General features: G+C 51.5%; 1 protein-coding gene across 2 annotated transcripts in view; it reads right to left on the bottom strand.

Annotated features, from left to right (window-relative positions):
• Positions 1-569: 569 nt before the first annotated feature.
• LOC142491242 (ecto-ADP-ribosyltransferase 5-like) overlaps positions 570-17,186 on the bottom strand; it is a 39,541-nt gene continuing 22,924 nt past the window's right edge. The window contains exons 3-5 of one of the 2 annotated variants that reach the window (XM_075593515.1): positions 14,445-15,162; positions 8,489-8,533; positions 570-4,096 (exon numbers count right to left, since the gene is read on the bottom strand). In XM_075593515.1, the coding sequence (XP_075449630.1) occupies positions 4,020-4,096; positions 8,489-8,533; positions 14,445-15,162 (840 nt within the window). In that variant the 3' untranslated portion in view covers positions 570-4,019. The remainder of the gene's footprint in view (positions 4,097-8,488; positions 8,534-14,444; positions 15,163-17,186) is intronic. The other variant, XM_075593516.1, reaches the window with a different exon arrangement.

The following is a 17,186-nucleotide window of genomic DNA, read 5'->3' as shown; positions in this document are numbered from 1 at the left end:
TGGGACAGGAGTCCCCGTTGTCCCCCCTGTGGGCGGCCCAAACTAGAGGGTAATACAGTAAAAGAATGAATACATGCTTGGGATAGACATAGGGATATTCTAAATATAACATATAGACAATTATGTTTCTTTTGGCCCCCAATCATAAATCATTTCCCCCCCCCAATGTGAAAGGGATGTACGGGATTTATTTAAATTGTAATGACATAACCATGCAATAAACATTATGAAAACCTCTCTGATACCTTTCCTTTTTAAAGAAGTTGATATCTCCTACATTGGAGCAGAGAATGACAAGTTTGAGATGGCACATTGACCACTGGCCCCACTCCTGATTTTTACCCGTCCCATTGCACACCGTGTTTCCCACAGTGGGTTCCTGCTCATCTTTCTGAAACATTGGATTCATTTCTCTCTCTCTCTTTCACTAAGGCATAATATATAATATAATATATCTTTGTGCCGCAATGCGTGGGCTCTGGATTTTTTTCTCCAGCTGCAAAAAGTACACAGCATGCATTATTAAAGAAGTGTAAAAAGTTATATTTATTGAACAGTGATGACTGGACATAATTATAAAAAAATACAAAGGTTACACTACACATTAATTATTGATAGAAAATCAGTTATTATTCATTCTATTATATTCTAGCCAAATTCTCCGAAAGAAAGTAAAAATGATAGCCTGTGTGAGTCTGATTAAAGTTAATACTGCAGTTCACTCACATAGCTGCTAGTTACTGTGATGCCTACAGTACAGTATCTCCTTTTAACTGAAGGCTTTGAGATAACTCGGGAACTTCTAGGAGGGAATCCAGGTGATAAAGTGGAAAGGGTTCTTTACAGTAAGGGCAGTTAAAATGTGGGATTCATTACCCATGGAGACTGTGATGGCAGATACAATAGATTTGTTCTAAAAAAAGGTTGGCCATCTTTTTAGATGGGAAAGGTATACAGGGATATACCAAATAATTATACATGGGAAGGATGATGATCCAGGGATTAATGCGATTGCCAATTCTTGGAGTCATGAAAGAATTTATTCTCCCCTTATGAGATATCATTGGATGATATGTCACTGGGGGTTTTGCCTTTCTCAGGATCAATATACTGTAAGTACGGATATAGGATAAAGTATCTGCCATCTAAATCAGGGGTGTGCAAAGTGGGGGGCGCAAGATTTTTCAGGTGTGGCGCGACGGTTGCAGAGGCCCCGCGCTCTTCCCCAAGGCACTTAAATTAAATGCTGGGGGATCGCGTGAGGCGTCTACAAAGTCTCCTACCTTGTCTTCAGCGATGCGTCGCCACGGAACACATCGCCACGGCAAATGACGCCGCGGGGTAACACAACGTCACATTGCCATGGTAACGTGACATAAATGTGACGTCACGTGATCCGCGGCATCATTTGACGCTGAAGACCAGGAAGGAGGGTGGCGCGAGGAGGTAAGGAGAGCAGGCAGGGGTGTGCGGCGGGGAGGGGAAAGGTTTGCACACCCCTGGCCTAAATAATTGTTACATAGACCTTTTTTAAGTGGAATTGTACTTAGAATACCTTGGTGTCCTTCCTATTGCTAGAAAAATATTGGTCCCACTAAGTGTAGGTGTATTATACGTTAAAGAAACAACAAAGGGATAGGGAGTGATCACAAAACCATACTAATTGAATAGAGTGGTCAAATACATCAATGTGGTAATCAAATAATGGGTGCAAACTGTGAACTGAAAAGTGAATCAGAAAAGGTGAAGGGAAACACAAAATGGATGTGCCCCCTAAAAGAATTCACTTAAATGCACACCAAAATAGTGTAAAATCTAACTTTTAATAAATTTACTTAAAACATATATTACCAAAGTAATGTGTAATGTGAATTAAAAATATATTAAATCAACATTATCAGGCAACCGTGTCGTTTATTTAAATATATACTATCCCATTGAGCCACTTAATAATGGTGGGATAAGAGGACACAGGTTGCTAGAAGTCAGGGTGTTAACCCCTCTGGAGCAACGATGAGACCCAAAAATACAGGTATATAAATGTACACAAGTGAGTGGCCAGTGTGTTAAATGTCCAGCTATCTTGCATGAACAACCAGCACTGCACACTATAATAGAGACTTTAGTATGTTAAAGTAAGAGTGCTGGAGTAATAAAGCTGGCAAGTGCAGTGATAATGATGATGCATACACTGCAGCATAGACCTGCCAGAAACAGCAGTGGTGTGCAAGGAAAGCAGGCACACTCACTATAAATAAAGAACGAGTAATTAACTAATGGGATCAACAAAGTTAGAGCCAGGAGACTGCTGACACTACATTAAAACAGCTCCAAGTAGGAGACTGACAACATTGCGCGTCCAACGCGCGTTTCCCTCCAGCAAAGGAGCTTCCTCAGGGACAAATTTTACTGGGGCAGTGGGGTCTGAACCTTTTTATACCCTGGCAGTACCCTAATTGCAAAAATCAATTGTCAACAGCTGTTGCACATGCGCAGTGTGTTTACTCCTAAACTCACTCCATAATGTACTTATATACTGTTTAGACCCACTATCAGTCAGTTGCTTAGTGTCATACCTTCAGGAAGCAATTTTCCCCGTGGTTTTAGGGCTTTAGGAGCAGTTTTTATAACTAAAAATCGTATTCTCCGGTTGGGGTGGCTATTGCGCATGCGTGAGGACTTAGAGATGATTACAAACGGTCTTGATCCATTGCGCATGCGCGACATCTTAGAAAATATTGCTGTATCGTTCCATACGCATAGTTAGTGCCGCGCATGCGTGGGGACTTAGAGTTTATACAGTTCGGGTCTATGCTCATTGCGCATGCGTTGACACTTAGAAATTTTCGCAATCTCTATTAGTAAGTCCCGCGCATGCGCGGGGACTTAGAAATTATACCGTTAGGGTCTATACTCATTGCGCATGCGTTGACATTTAGAAATTTTGCGCGATCTCTATTAGTTAGTCACACGCATGCGCGGGGACTTAGAAAATATACCGTTAAGGTCTATGCTCAATGCGCATGCGTTGACACTTAGAAATTTTTCGCGATCTCTATTAGTTAGTCACACGCATGCGCGAGGACTTAGAAAATATACCGTTAGGGTCTATGCTCATTGCGCATGCGTTGACACTTAGAAATTTTTCGCAATATCTGTTAGTTTGTCCCGCGCATGCGCGGGGATTTAGAAATTGTACCGTTAGGTTCTATACTCATTGCACATGCGTTGACACATAGAAATTTTACGCGAACGCTGTTAGTTAGTCCCGCGCTACGTTACACACCTGGACTGACCGATATTAGAGTTCATTGACGGTACTGAATAATTCTACTAACGCTCTCTCACACGTCACCGCGCAGCTGCAAAGAGACTTGAGAAGTCAGGAGCGGGTATTAGCAAACACATCAATGGGTAACTTTTACTTCGGCCTATTAGACGAAGGTGCAATTAACGTGTGTGAGGCTATTTTAGTAGCAGAAACGGTGCAGGGAATTCCCGTTAAATCATCGACGTCAGAAAGACGGAGCAAACTCACATCTCACGGAAGAAGGACTCTGGGAAATTTCTGTTGGAATTAAAGCAGGGGTGGGCAACGCCAGTCCTCAGGGGCCAGCAACAGGTCAGGTTTTCAGGAAATCCCTGCTTCAGCACAGGTGGCTCAATCTGTGGCTCAGTAGGGATAGCCTGAAACCCTGACCTGTTGGTGGCCCCTGAGGGCTGGAGTTGCTCACCCCTGAGTTAAGGGGACACAGCCTGACAAAACAGCTGGTACATGCATTATTGTGCCGTATGGACTGTGCATTATTATCGGAGTGTAAAACAATTCTTTATTGAATAATCATTTCCTGACATAAAAATCCCCAATCCCCCAGCACAGACAGAAAACATCACGCCACATAATGTTGCAATCGTTACGCACACACCATAATCACGGGATTTCCTCAATTTCACACTTGTGATCTTCCTTAAGCCTGTGATGTATTACTCATTGCGTGAGTTCCCGTACGGACACACGGTTACACGGTATTTATGAGTTTGAGGAGCACCGCAGACCATAGGGTGAGAAGGGGAAGGTTCCTTCCGGATGGAGCTGTTGGGAGAAGAGAAAAACACACAACAGTGAAGCAGTTAATGCAAATAAACGTGAGCTCAGCCTCGTGTGGGACATTTATTCATTCGCGGAGCAGTTCGTGCCGAAATCTATCTTTATTTCCCCCCTTTTTTTCCTTCCATGAATTGGAAGCAGGGGGTCCCCGAGGAGCAACGCCCCATTTTCAGCTCTGGGAACCCCCTGAATCCCAAGACACATACAGCTGCAGTCACAGCAGAAATGCAGCCTGACCAAAGCCAGAACGCGGCTTCCCCATTACCAAAACTCAGGAGATTAATTGCCCCCCAACGATTAACACAGCGGGGGTCCCTCCTTGTGAATGGGAGTCACGTTAATCCTGATGGAAATTTCACCCGTGAGATTCAACTGCAGAAAATCCAGGGCAGGGAGGAGATACAGCTGATTGCACCTGTACCTGGTAACGTTCCCTCCAGGGCAGGGAAGAGATACAGCTGATTGCATCTGTACCTGGTAACGTTTCCTCCAGGGCAGGGAGGAGATACAGCTGATTGCATCTGTACCTGTAACGTTCCCTCCAGGGCAGGGAGGAGATACAGCTGATTGCATCTGTACCTGGTAACGTTCCCTCCAGGGCAGGGAGGAGATACAGCTGATTGCATCTGTACCTGGTAACGTTCCCTCCAGGGCATGGGGGAGATACAGCTGATTGCATCTGTACCTGGTAACGTTCCCTCCAGGGCAGGGAGGAGATACAGCTGATTGCATCTGTACCTGGTAACGTTCCCTCCAGGGCAGGGGGGAGATACAGCTGATTGCATCTGTACCTGGTAACGTTCCCTCCAGGGCAGGGGGGAGATACAGCTGATTGCATCTGTACCTGGTAACGTTCCCTCCAGGGCAGGGAGGAGATACAGCTGATTGCACCTGTACCTGGTAACGTTCCCTGCAGGGCATGGGGGAGATACAGCTGATTGCATCTGTACCTGGTAACGTTCCCTCCAGGGCAGGGAGGAGATACAGCTGATTGCACCTGTACCTGGTAACGTTCCCTCCAGGGCATGGGGGAGATACAGCTGATTGCATCTGTACCTGGTAACGCTCCCTCCAGGGCAGGGGGGAGATACAGCTGATTGCACCTGTACCTGGTAACGTTCCCTCCGGGGCAGGGAGGAGATACAGCTGATTGCATCTGTACCTGGTAACGTTCCCTCCGGGGCAAGGAGGAGATACAGCTGATTGCATCTGTACCTGGTAACGTTCCCTCCTGAGCAGGGAGGAGATACAGCTGATTGCACCTGTACCTGGTAACGTTCCCTCCAGGGCAGGGAGGAGATACAGCTGATTGCACCTGTACCCGGTAACGTTCCCTCCTGAGCAGGGAGGAGATACAGCTGATTGCACCTGTACCCGGTAACGTTCCCTCCAGGGCATGGGGGAGATACAGCTGATTGCACCTGTACCTGGTAACGTTCCCTCCGGGGCAGGGAGGAGATACAGCTGATTGCATCTGTACCTGGTAACGTTCCCTCCGGGGCAGGGAGGAGATACAGCTGATTGCATCTGTACCTGGTAACGTTCCCTCCTGGGCAGGGAGGAGATACAGCTGATTGCACCTGTACCCGGTAACGTTCCCTCCTGGGCAGGGGGGAGATACAGCTGATTGCATCTGTACCTGGTAACGTTCCCTCCTGGGCAGGGAGGAGATACAGCTGATTGCATCTGTACCCGGTAACGTTCCCTCCTGGGCAGGGAGGAGATACAGCTGATTGCACCTGTACCCGGTAACGTTCCCTCCAGGGCTGGGAGGAGATACAGCTGATTGCATCTGTACCCGGTAACGTTCCCTCCAGGGCAGGGAGGAGATACAGCTGATTGCACCTGTACCCGGTAACGTTCCCTCCGGGGCAGGGAGGAGATACAGCTGATTGCATCTGTACCTGGTAACGTTCCCTCCGGGGCAGGGAGGATATACAGCTGATTGCATCTGTACCTGGTAACGTTCCCTCCTGGGCAGGGAGGAGATACAGCTGATTGCACCTGTACCCGGTAACGTTCCCTCCTGGGCAGGGAGGAGATACAGCTGATTGCACCTGTACCCGGTAACGTTGCCTCCAGGGCAGGGGGGAGATACAGCTGATTGCATCTGTACCTGGTAACGTTCCCTCCAGGGCAGGGGGGAGATACAGCTGATTGCATCTGTACCTGGTAACGTTCCCTCCTGGGCAGGGAGGAGATACAGCTGATTGCATCTGTACCCGGTAACGTTCCCTCCTGGGCAGGGAGGAGATACAGCTGATTGCACCTGTACCCGGTAACGTTCCCTCCAGGGCTGGGAGGAGATACAGCTGATTACATCTGTACCCGGTAACGTTCCCTCCAGGGCAGGGAGGAGATACAGCTGATTGCATCTGTACCCGGTAACGTTCCCTCCTGGGCAGGGAGGAGATACAGCTGATTGCACCTGTACCCGGTAACGTTCCCTCCAGGGCTGGGAGGAGATACAGCTGATTGCATCTGTACCTGGTAACGTTCCCTCCAGGGCAGGGAGGAGATACAGCTGATTGCATCTGTACCTGGTAACGTTCCCTCCAGGGCAGGGGGGAGATACAGCTGATTGCATCTGTACCTGGTAACGTTCCCTCCAGGGCAGGGGGGAGATACAGCTGATTGCACCTGTACCTGGTAACGTTCCCTCCAGGGCAGGGAGGAGATACAGCTGAATGCATCTGTACCTGGTAACGTTCCCTCTAGGGTAGGGAGGAGATACAGCTGATTGCATCTGTACCTGGTAACGTTCCCTCCAGGGCAGGGAGGAGATACAGCTGATTGCATCTGTACCTGGTAACGTTCCCTCCAGGGCAGGGGGGAGATACAGCTGATTGCATCTGTACCTGGTAACGTTCCCTCCAGGGCAGGGAGGAGATACAGCTGATTGCACCTGTACCTGGTAACGTTCCCTCCAGGGCAGGGGGGAGATACAGCTGATTGCACCTGTACCTGGTAACGTTCCCTCCATGGCAAACATAATATCTCCCGCGGAATGCGTCCAAGAGGAAGCCGCAATGTCATCTGTCGCAGCTTCCTATTGGTCCACGTGACACGGCATGCAGCACCTTTCCCGGTATGTCTCTATATAGGTATGTGTATCATGAGCTGAAATGAATGCAATTCACCCCGCGTCCCTACACATCACCCATGTAAAATAAACATGGGGACGGGGGAGGGGGACAGAGCGTGAACTTCTGCTTTACAAGCCCCAGCAGTGCTGATGTGTTACACAATGGGTCTCACAGATACGCCCAGACGGGGGGAAATAGTGACAAGTTAAAGGCCTCGGGATTCTTCCTCCTAAAAATCCTGATACCTTTTAGGCAGAAAATATAATATTTGGGGAATCTTCTGAGGCCATTTGGGATGGGAATGGGAGGAGATATTCCCCACTTCCTCTGGTTACTTCCAACAATATTGTTAAACTCTTTGATGCATCCCATTGCTCTGTCAGTGAAGAGGTTAATATACTGTAGTGCTGCAGTATTAAAGAGGATTGTAATCCTTAATATGTTATGGAAGGCAATGAGAGAAAGTACATGTCATTGTATCTTGGATATAACTGAAGATACATCCTACATGTATCTTGGATATAACTGAAGATACATCCTACATGTATCTTGGATATAACTGAAGATACATCCTACATGTATCTTGGATATAACTGAAGATACATCCTACATGTATCTTGGATATAACTGAAGATACATCTTACATGTATCTTGGATATAACTGAAGATACATCTTACATGTATCTTGGATATAACTGAAGATACATCTTACATGTATCTTGGATATAACTGAAGATACATCCTACATGTATCTTGGATATAACTGAAGATACATCCTACATGTATCTTGGATATAACTGAAGATACATCCTACATGTATCTTGGATATAACTGAAGATACATCCTACATGTATCTTGGATATAACTGAAGATACATCCTACATGTATCTTGGATATAACTGAAGATACATCCTACATGTATCTTGGATATAACTGAAGATACATCCTACATGTATCTTGGATATAACTGAAGATACATCCTACATGTATCTTGGATATAACTGAAGATACATCCTACATGTATCTTGGATATAACTGAAGATACATCTTACATGTATCTTGGATATAACTGAAGATACATCCTACATGTATCTTGGATATAACTGAAGATACATCTTACATGTATCTTGGATATAACTGAAGATACATCCTACATGTATCTTGGATATAGCTGAAGACAGAAGAGACTGGGCGTGATACTGTGCAGTAGTGAGTGTGCATAGTGATAGGTCAGATTACGGATAGAGGTCACGGTTCTCTGTGTGTATAAGGACATTACAGGAAGGTTTCTTACCAGAGTTGTAGATGCAGAATGTCGAATTCGGCCAGGTTTCTCCACCTAATATTAAACACACAAGTTAATCTAACCAATTACAGCTCAATTATTACAGTAAACATGCCATAACTGTATTTGCTAGAGAGATTACATGCTTCCCATTAACACAAAAACAGAGAAGGTTGTTTCAAATGTGGTTCTGGTCCAAACTGTAAATATGTGTTAGATACAGCAGAATTATGTAACGTTTCAAAAACAAATCGGGTTGGAATCAACTCTCATGAACCATCGTTCCAAATAAGTAGTGTGCGCGATGCACGGTGTCCGAGTGTGGGTCTTGGAACACCTGCATGCAATTGATAAAACACAATCTGGATTCTGTCACTGCTTCACATGCATTGAAAACACATCATGGAGATAAAAGTGGTTTCAATTCTGTTTCTGGAGAACGTGTATCGTAGTCCCAGGAGTGGCACAAAACGACAGAAGAGAATCTTGGTGCGAAGCTGCTGGGGGGGATCGGTGCGGGGCTACTGGGGGGGATTGGTGCGGGGCTGCTGGGGGGATTGGTGCGGGGCTGCTGGGTGGATCGGTGCGGGGATGCTGGGGGGATCGGTGCGGGCTGCTGGGGGGGATTGGTGCAGGGCTGCTGGGGGGATTGGTGCAGAGCTGCTGGGGGGATTGGTGTGGGGCTGCTGAGGGGATTGGTGCAGAGCTGATGGGGGGGATCGGTGCGGGGCTGCTGGGGGGATTGGTGCGGGGCTGCTGGGGGGGATTGGTGCGGGGCTGCTGGGTGGATTGGTGCGAGGCTGCTGGGGGGATTGGTGCGGGGCTGCTGGGTGGATCGGTGCGGGGCTGCTGGGGGGGATTGGTGCAGGGCTGCTGGGGGGATTGGTGCAGAGCTGCTGGGGGGATTGGTGTGGGGCTGCTGAGGGGATTGGTGCGGGGCTGCTGGGGGGGATTGGTGTGGGGCTGCTGAGGGGATTGGTGCGGGGCTGCTGGGGGGGATTGGTGCAGGGCTGCTGGGGGGGATTGGTGCGGGGCTGCTGGGGGGATGGATGCGGGGCTGCTGGGGGGATTGGTGCGGGGCTGCTGGGGGGATTGGTGCGGGGCTGCTGGGGGGATTGGTGCGGGGCTGCTGGGTGGATCGGTGCGGGGATGCTGGGGGGATCGGTGCGGGCTGCTGGGGGGGATCGGTGCAGGGCTACTGGGGGGATTGGTGCGGGGCTGCTGGGTGGATCGGTGCGGGGATGCTGGGGGGATCGGTGCGGGCTGCTGGGGGGGATCGGTGCAGGGCTACTGGGGGGATTGGTGCAGAGCTGATGGGGGGGATCGGTGCGGGGCTGCTGGGGGGATTGGTGCGGGGCTGCTGGGGGGATTGGTGCGGGGCTGCTGGGTGGATCGTAGTCCCAGGAGTGGCACAAAACGACAGAAGAGAATCTTGGTGCGAAGCTGCTGGGGGGGATCGGTGCGGGGCTACTGGGGGGGATTGGTGCGGGGCTGCTGGGGGGATTGGTGCGGGGCTGCTGGGTGGATCGGTGCGGGGATGCTGGGGGGATCGGTGCGGGCTGCTGGGGGGGATCGGTGCAGGGCTACTGGGGGGATTGGTGCAGAGCTGATGGGGGGGATCGGTGCGGGGCTGCTGGGGGGATTGGTGCGGGGCTGCTGGGGGGGATTGGTGCGGGGCTGCTGGGTGGATTGGTGCGAGGCTGCTGGGGGGATTGGTGCGGGGCTGCTGGGTGGATCGGTGCGGGGCTGCTGGGGGGGATTGGTGCAGGGCTGCTGGGGGGATTGGTGCAGAGCTGCTGGGGGGATTGGTGTGGGGCTGCTGAGGGGATTGGTGCGGGGCTGCTGGGGGGGATTGGTGTGGGGCTGCTGAGGGGATTGGTGCGGGGCTGCTGGGGGGGATTGGTGCAGGGCTGCTGGGGGGGATTGGTGCGGGGCTGCTGGGGGGATGGATGCGGGGCTGCTGGGGGGATTGGTGCGGGGCTGCTGGGGGGATTGGTGTGGGGCTACTGGGGGGATTGGTGCGGGGCTGCTGGGGGGGATCGGTGCGGGGCAGCTGGGGGGGATCGGTGCGGGGCTGCTGGGGGGGATTGGTGCGGGGCTGCTGGGGGGATCGGTGCGGGGCTGCTGGGGGGATCGGTGCGGGGCTGCTGGGGGGGATTGGTGTGGGGCTGCTGGGGGGGATTGGTGCGGGGCTGCTGGGGGGGATTGGTGCGGGGCTGCTGGGGGGGATTGGTGCGGGGCTGCTGGGGGGGATTGGTGCGGGGCTACTGGGGGGGATTGGTGCAGGGCTGCTGGGGGGATTGGTGTGGGGCTGCTGGGGGGGATTGGTGCGGGGCTGCTGGGGGGGATTGGTGCGGGGCTGCTGGGGGGGATTGGTGCAGGGCTGCTGGGGGGATTGGTACGGGGTTGCTGGGGGGGATTGGTGCGGGGCTGCTGGGGGGGATCGGTGCGGGGCTGCTGGGGGGATCGTTGCGGGGCTACAGGGGGGATCGGTGCAGAGCTGCTGGGGGGATTGGTGCGGGGCTGCTGGTGGGGATTGGTGCGGGGCTGCTGGGGGGATTGGTGCGGGGCTGCTGGGGGGATTGGTGCGGGGCTGCTGGGGGGGATTGGTGCGGAGCTGCTGGGGGGGATTGGTACGGAGCTGGTGGGGGGGATTGGTGCGGAGCTGCTGGGGGGGATTGGTGCGGAGCTGATGGGGATTGGTACAGGGCTGCTGGGGGGATTGGTGCGGGGCTGCTGGTGGTGATTGGTGCGTTGCTGCTGGGGGGGATTGGTGCGGGGCTGCTGGGGGGGATCGGTGCGGGGCTGCTGGGGGGATCGTTGCGGGGCTACAGGGGGGATCGGTGCAGAGCTGCTGGGGGGATTGGTGCGGGGCTGCTGGGGGGGATTGGTGCGGGGCTGCTGGGGGGATTGGTGCGGGGCTGCTGGGGGGATTGGTGCGGGGCTGCTGGGGGGGATTGGTGCGGAGCTGCTGGGGGGGATTGGTACGGAGCTGGTGGGGGGGATTGGTGCGGAGCTGCTGGGGGGGATTGGTGCGGAGCTGATGGGGATTGGTACAGGGCTGCTGGGGGGGATTGGTGCGGGGCTGCTGGTGGTGATTGGTGCGTTGCTGCTGGGGGGGATTGGTGCGGGGCTGCTGGGGGGATTGGTGCGGAGCTGCTGGGGGGGATTGGTACGGAGCTGGTGGGGGGGATTGGTGCGGAGCTGCTGGGGGGGATTGGTGCGGAGCTGATGGGGATTGGTGCAGGGCTGCTGGGGGGGATTGGTGCGGGGCTGCTGGTGGGGATTGGTGCGTTGCTGCTGGGTGGGATTGGTACGGAGCTGGTGGGGGGGATTGGTGCAGGGCTGCTGGGGGGGATTGGTGCGGGGCTGCTGGGGGGGATTGGTGCGGGGCTGCTGGTGGGGATTGGTGCGTTGCTGCTGGGGGGGATTGGTATGGAGCTGGTGGGGGGGATTGGTGCGGGGCTGCTGGGGGGGATTGGTGCGGGGCTGCTGGTGGGGATTGGTGCGTTGCTGCTGGGGGGGATTGGTATGGAGCTGGTGGGGGGGATTGGTGCGGGGCTGCTGGTGGGGATTGGTGCGGGGCTGCTGGTGGGGATTGGTGCGTTGCTGCTGGGGGGATTGGTGCGGAGCTGGTGGGGGGGATTGGTGCGGAGCTGATGGGGATTTGTGCAGGGCTGCTGGGGGGGATTGGTGCGGGGCTGCTGGGGGGGATTGGTGTGGGGCTGCTGGGGGGGATTGGTGCGGGGCTGCTGGGGGGGATTGGTGTGGAGCTGATGGGGGATTGCTGGGAGAAGTACGGTGGCTGCTGGGGGATCATGTAGGGCTGCCGGCGCCTCACTCCACCTCCTCCCCCCTCTTCCCCCCTCCTCACGAACGGGCGCGCGGCGGCCATTTTTAAAAAAATTTAGCGCGACCCGGTTATAATGCGATCGGATATGGTGGCCCCCGAGGACCGCGCTATAACGGGGTTCAGCTGTATGTCCATCAAGTTCATCTTATGCTAAATTTAGACTTTTGGTGAGTTTGTGCCTGGTGCTCTTACCCTAGTATTGTAGTATAAATGCCCCTGTATTTTAGATGTAACGTTCTGTGCTCTTCTACTGAACAGTCTTATGTACAGTACAATGTACAGTAAGTGTAGCACCCTGCTAAAGCCTTCCCCCTGCATGTCAGCCCTGGTAGCTGCAGGCAGTGCCAGGGTTAATGTCTCGCCAGGCATGTGAGTCTGTCTCTATATTGTTTCTAAAGTGTTGCACTTCCAGCCCCATGTTTGGCCTGGAAAGCGCTGGAGGGTCACATGTCAGGATGGGTGACATGTAACTATCTTTAATCTGCCCAGTTACTGGGGGCAGAATTATATGCCACCCCCTCATTATCAATGGTGGGGATCCCCCTTTTTTTATTCAGACCCCCAGGAGGATTTCACCATCAAAGATCAGTCTCCAAGGATCCACCATCATCCACACCCCAACTTTACACCCACCAAAGGGGGTATCCAGGTCCACCTGGCCGGGTTAGGATCAGCCACTTTGTTATTTTCCAGGCAGGAAAAGTATTTGCTCAAGAATGGGGCCCTAGAGTAACAAAAATAGGGGATATTCTCTCACAGAAGGGTGGAAGAGGAGAACCTCTCTATACAGCCTTCATGGTGAAGATGCCTACGAGGTGATTCCTGTAATGTTTATGCTAAAAGAAGTCTACATTGAAGAGCTATGTACTGCTATTGTACTGCTATGCTGCTGCTGACTAAATAAAGTGATTCATTAAAAGTTCCTGGCGCCTTTTACTATTTGGTTACTATTTGGTTCTGTCACTCCTCAACTACAGCCTTGGCCTGAATCTACTGAAGGATGCCCTGGGAAGACAGGTAAGCTTACTGAGCTACATATACCTTGGAGCAGGTACACAACCCTTAAGCAAAAGACTATTATATCTACAGTACCTCAAATTGTTAGTACTGTACACCCTATCCTTGCAGCTGGGGGGCTGGGGGGGGGGGGATAGGGGTGTTACATTAGCAAGGAAGTAACTCCAACAACAGACAGATCTATCAAACACGACTTACCACAAGGCTATCAATCATTGTCTACTACAAACATATTCTCTATAAACATCTCCAATGCTGGTAAATGGGGATTACACATCTGGAGACAAGTGACGAGTTTGCCGTAAGTCCGTCTCTACTTGAAACTGGAAAGAAGATGAATAAAAAGAGAATGCTGCTGCTTGTAACAGGCTTAGAGGTGCTTTCCCCTAGCACACTCTCCACCTCTGGAGAGATTCTTTGGCTTTGAACCCTGCTTGTTAGGGTTGCCACATTTAAGTTTTTATGATACGGGACGCCGAAATCCATTATGAAATTAGTAATGAGGGATGAATGATTTGAAAGTGCTCGGAGCTGAATGGTACAGTATCGTCCACTTGACAGCTATAGTTTTTGGGTTTTATTATCTCTGAGCTTGGACGTGCGGGGATATACACAACTGACCTAACACGTAGGGGTCGGAGAAAAAGGAACGCCTATAGGGTTGGGTGATGGGATGACCAGGCAATGTCCGAACTTTATTATTTTAATAATTTAGTAAGGCGGCATCTATCGGAAAAGGGAACTATTACACCCAAGTAGAAATCTACTACGTTTTTATGACCAATTTCATTACAGTCATTTTAAGTTCAGGCGTTTCACGTCCAGGTGCTAAAATACGGGACAATTATGTGTCCCGACAGACCTTTCAGGGACAAGTGAATGAAATAAGGGACATTCCCGTATATATGGGACGTCTGGCGACCATAGACTGGCTATATTTTTATCCAGGAGAGGGGTCTCTAAACAAAGTACAGGTCAAGCATCAACAGGAATAAACTTACTGGGAAAAAGAGAACCACTTTCCTTTCTATGACCACTTTTGTCCCAATTTTGTAGAGGAATAACCCCACACATAGCTGTGACCGGGCGACTTACCTCCAAGGTATGCGCAGTTATAATTGCTGCAGTTGGTCTCTGTGGTGGTCAAGCTAAACTCATAGTGCTCTTCCACAAAGCTGGAGACGGTGAACACCTCGTACGCCGGAACTAGCACCTCATGTTCACGAGGAAACTGGGAGAAGGCATCGATGTGGACGCCGAAGCAGGTGATGATGGTAAAGAATGTGTCATTGCCAAACATCTTTGCTTGATTTATATCTAGGGATGTAGATAAAAACTGCCCAAACTTGACATGGTGTGAATCGGTGGGGGGCTTAAAATGAACATTGTCCATCCCTCTATATACCAACTTCTTGCTCTGCTTACAATTACCTGATAAAAGCTGTAGAGCGACAGTCAGGTAATAATGGAAGGCTTTGAAGTGGAAGTTGTCCTTGTAATAACTATAGGATTTTCCAGCTGATTTCACTGCTTCATTAAAGTCTTTATTAATAAATCCCGAGTGGGCCACAATAGCAACCCCATGGTTGTCCTCAAATCCATCTGGAAGGAGGGATTTCACCTTGCGTTTCGTCTGTGATCGCCAAATGTCCTCTGCTTCTTCCCATGCTCGTTTGAAATGTGTACTTTGGGTCTTTTCATGCTTCAGCAGCTCTTTGGAGATGATGGCCTCCTCCATTTGATTCCTGCAGCCAATGTACTGGTCATCAAATGCCTCGTCTGCCATATCCAAGGTTTGAACTGTGATGTGTTCCTGTGGAAAGACAAAGAAACACAACTAGATATACATGTGTTCCGGGGTTTCTCAGATATTAGAATAAATGGGGGAGGGAAAAACAAGTAGGGGGACAAACCCTGTCTGTGCAGCCAACACAAAATAAATGAAAATGAAAAAAAGTGTCAGTAAACCCCATACAAAGTGCATCACTACATACGCACTTCTTAGGAAAGTATCAACAAAGATGTCATGATGTAGTGATATTGTGCTCTGTATGGGGTTTGCTGACACATTTCTTTTCTGGGGGTTCCCAGGGAGGCGGAGGGCACGATCACACTAATGAGATCACACTGGGAGCTGAGACGTACAACAAAACCCACAGGGAAATGTATCCAGGGGAAGCAATTTGTTCTGAAACAGTGAGCACGTGTTTTGCTCCGTGCCAATTTGCTCAGTGACGTACATCAAGAAGCAAGACGAACAATCTATTTGTTTTACATGTGGGTAGTCGCAGCACTACCTTATGTGCACCCGCTTCGGCCACACTAGGTCTCATTACGTTTAGGGGCTCATCCCCCACACACTGGAATGCAGTTTCGACCCTTATTTTAGCAGCCAGAACATGCAGCCAGCATTTCTAATGACACCCCCCCCCCTGCACACACCCTTCCTGTGGCACTTCCTTGGGAGTGGTGGCGATGGAAGAAGCTCACCCAGGTGGTTCTAATGTGTAAGTTATGCCCCAGCGGAAGACTGGCCCAACTTCAACAATCACCGCCTGGGAGGGCTCCCTCCGTAACCACCAGAGGCAGGGCCCCGTGGGGAGAGGTAGGCCTTTCTTTAAACTTGCACTGGGGCCCACCGTTGCCAAGTTCCGCCCCTGCGTTTGGGGCAGGTCTCCTAGGTGGAGAACTCAGACTTTGCAGATTTATTCGGCAAATAGAGATGGTTTTAGGGACAAATTGGCATAGATATAATTACTGACGGTCTCCTCCCCCAACTCCTTCTAAACAGCGTCTGTAAGGGGTCATGGTAAATGCATCAGAGATGTACAGTATATGTGAGAATTAGAAATGCAGAAATACTGCGGTTTCACAAAACGCTGACTGCAGCAGGGAGGGTCCCAGCAATAATATTAAGGATAACCTAATGACTGTTATGTTTATATATAGAGGAATGTGAAGGTGCACCCAGCTGAGCTTCAGAACTGCAGAAGAGGGTTAGAAAACATTTTGAGATGTGCTGCGCAGGCAAACCAGAAAATGGAAGTGTCTAAAAACAAACCTCTAAGATGCACCAACATCTCCTGCAATAAACAGTAGCACATTTATCAAAGCAACAGAAGCAGGAAAAAACAAGATTCTCTTTTATATATGTAGCCAGGTCACCCTTTGCCCCCTGCGACCTCCCAGGGAGCCTCCGTGGCCAGGACCGATGTCGGGTACTGCCGGAGGCCAGCGGCAGACCCGACGGCCATTCCGGAGGGTGGGGGCCGAGGAGGGAGCTGCGCCTCTTCTCCGCGAGCGGGCCGGTTGCCGGGGACGCGATCGGGCCGTCGCTAAGGCCGCGGTCACGTCTCTAAGGTCCCGAAGGCCAGCGAAGAGGGCGCCGCCATTACCCAGCCACTCGCGCATGCGCAGTGATCGCGCATGCGCAGTGATCGCGCATGCGCAAGGGAGCCCCGCGAGTCAGGTAGGCATCACGCTAGTGTAGAAACAGGCCAGGAGAGTCGCGCAAGAGTAGGGATAGAGAAGGAGATGTTGTGGCGGCCATTAGGGGTTAGTGCAGGCAGAGGGAAGGCGCGCACGCGGCCCCAATGTTATTGCAGGTGCCTCGGGACTACAACTCCCATGAGGCTTAGGGCCAAGCACACCAAGTGCATCAGTGTGGCCAATAAGGGACAAGGATCTGCAGAGGGAGCAAGTGGATACATTTGGCGGGCTTGCAGCTACGTGGGAGTCAGAGACCGGAGAAGCCCAGGGAAGGAGGTAGGGTACGGGAGTCAGGGACTCCCTGTACTAGGCCAGCACCCCCAGGGCCCGAGATAGCTCCGCTCCCCA

This window comes from Ascaphus truei, chromosome 3, assembly GCF_040206685.1.
Source record: "Ascaphus truei isolate aAscTru1 chromosome 3, aAscTru1.hap1, whole genome shotgun sequence".
NCBI classification, from domain to species: Eukaryota; Metazoa; Chordata; class Amphibia; order Anura; family Ascaphidae; genus Ascaphus; species Ascaphus truei.
This window is presented reverse-complemented; position numbering and strand designations above follow the sequence as displayed.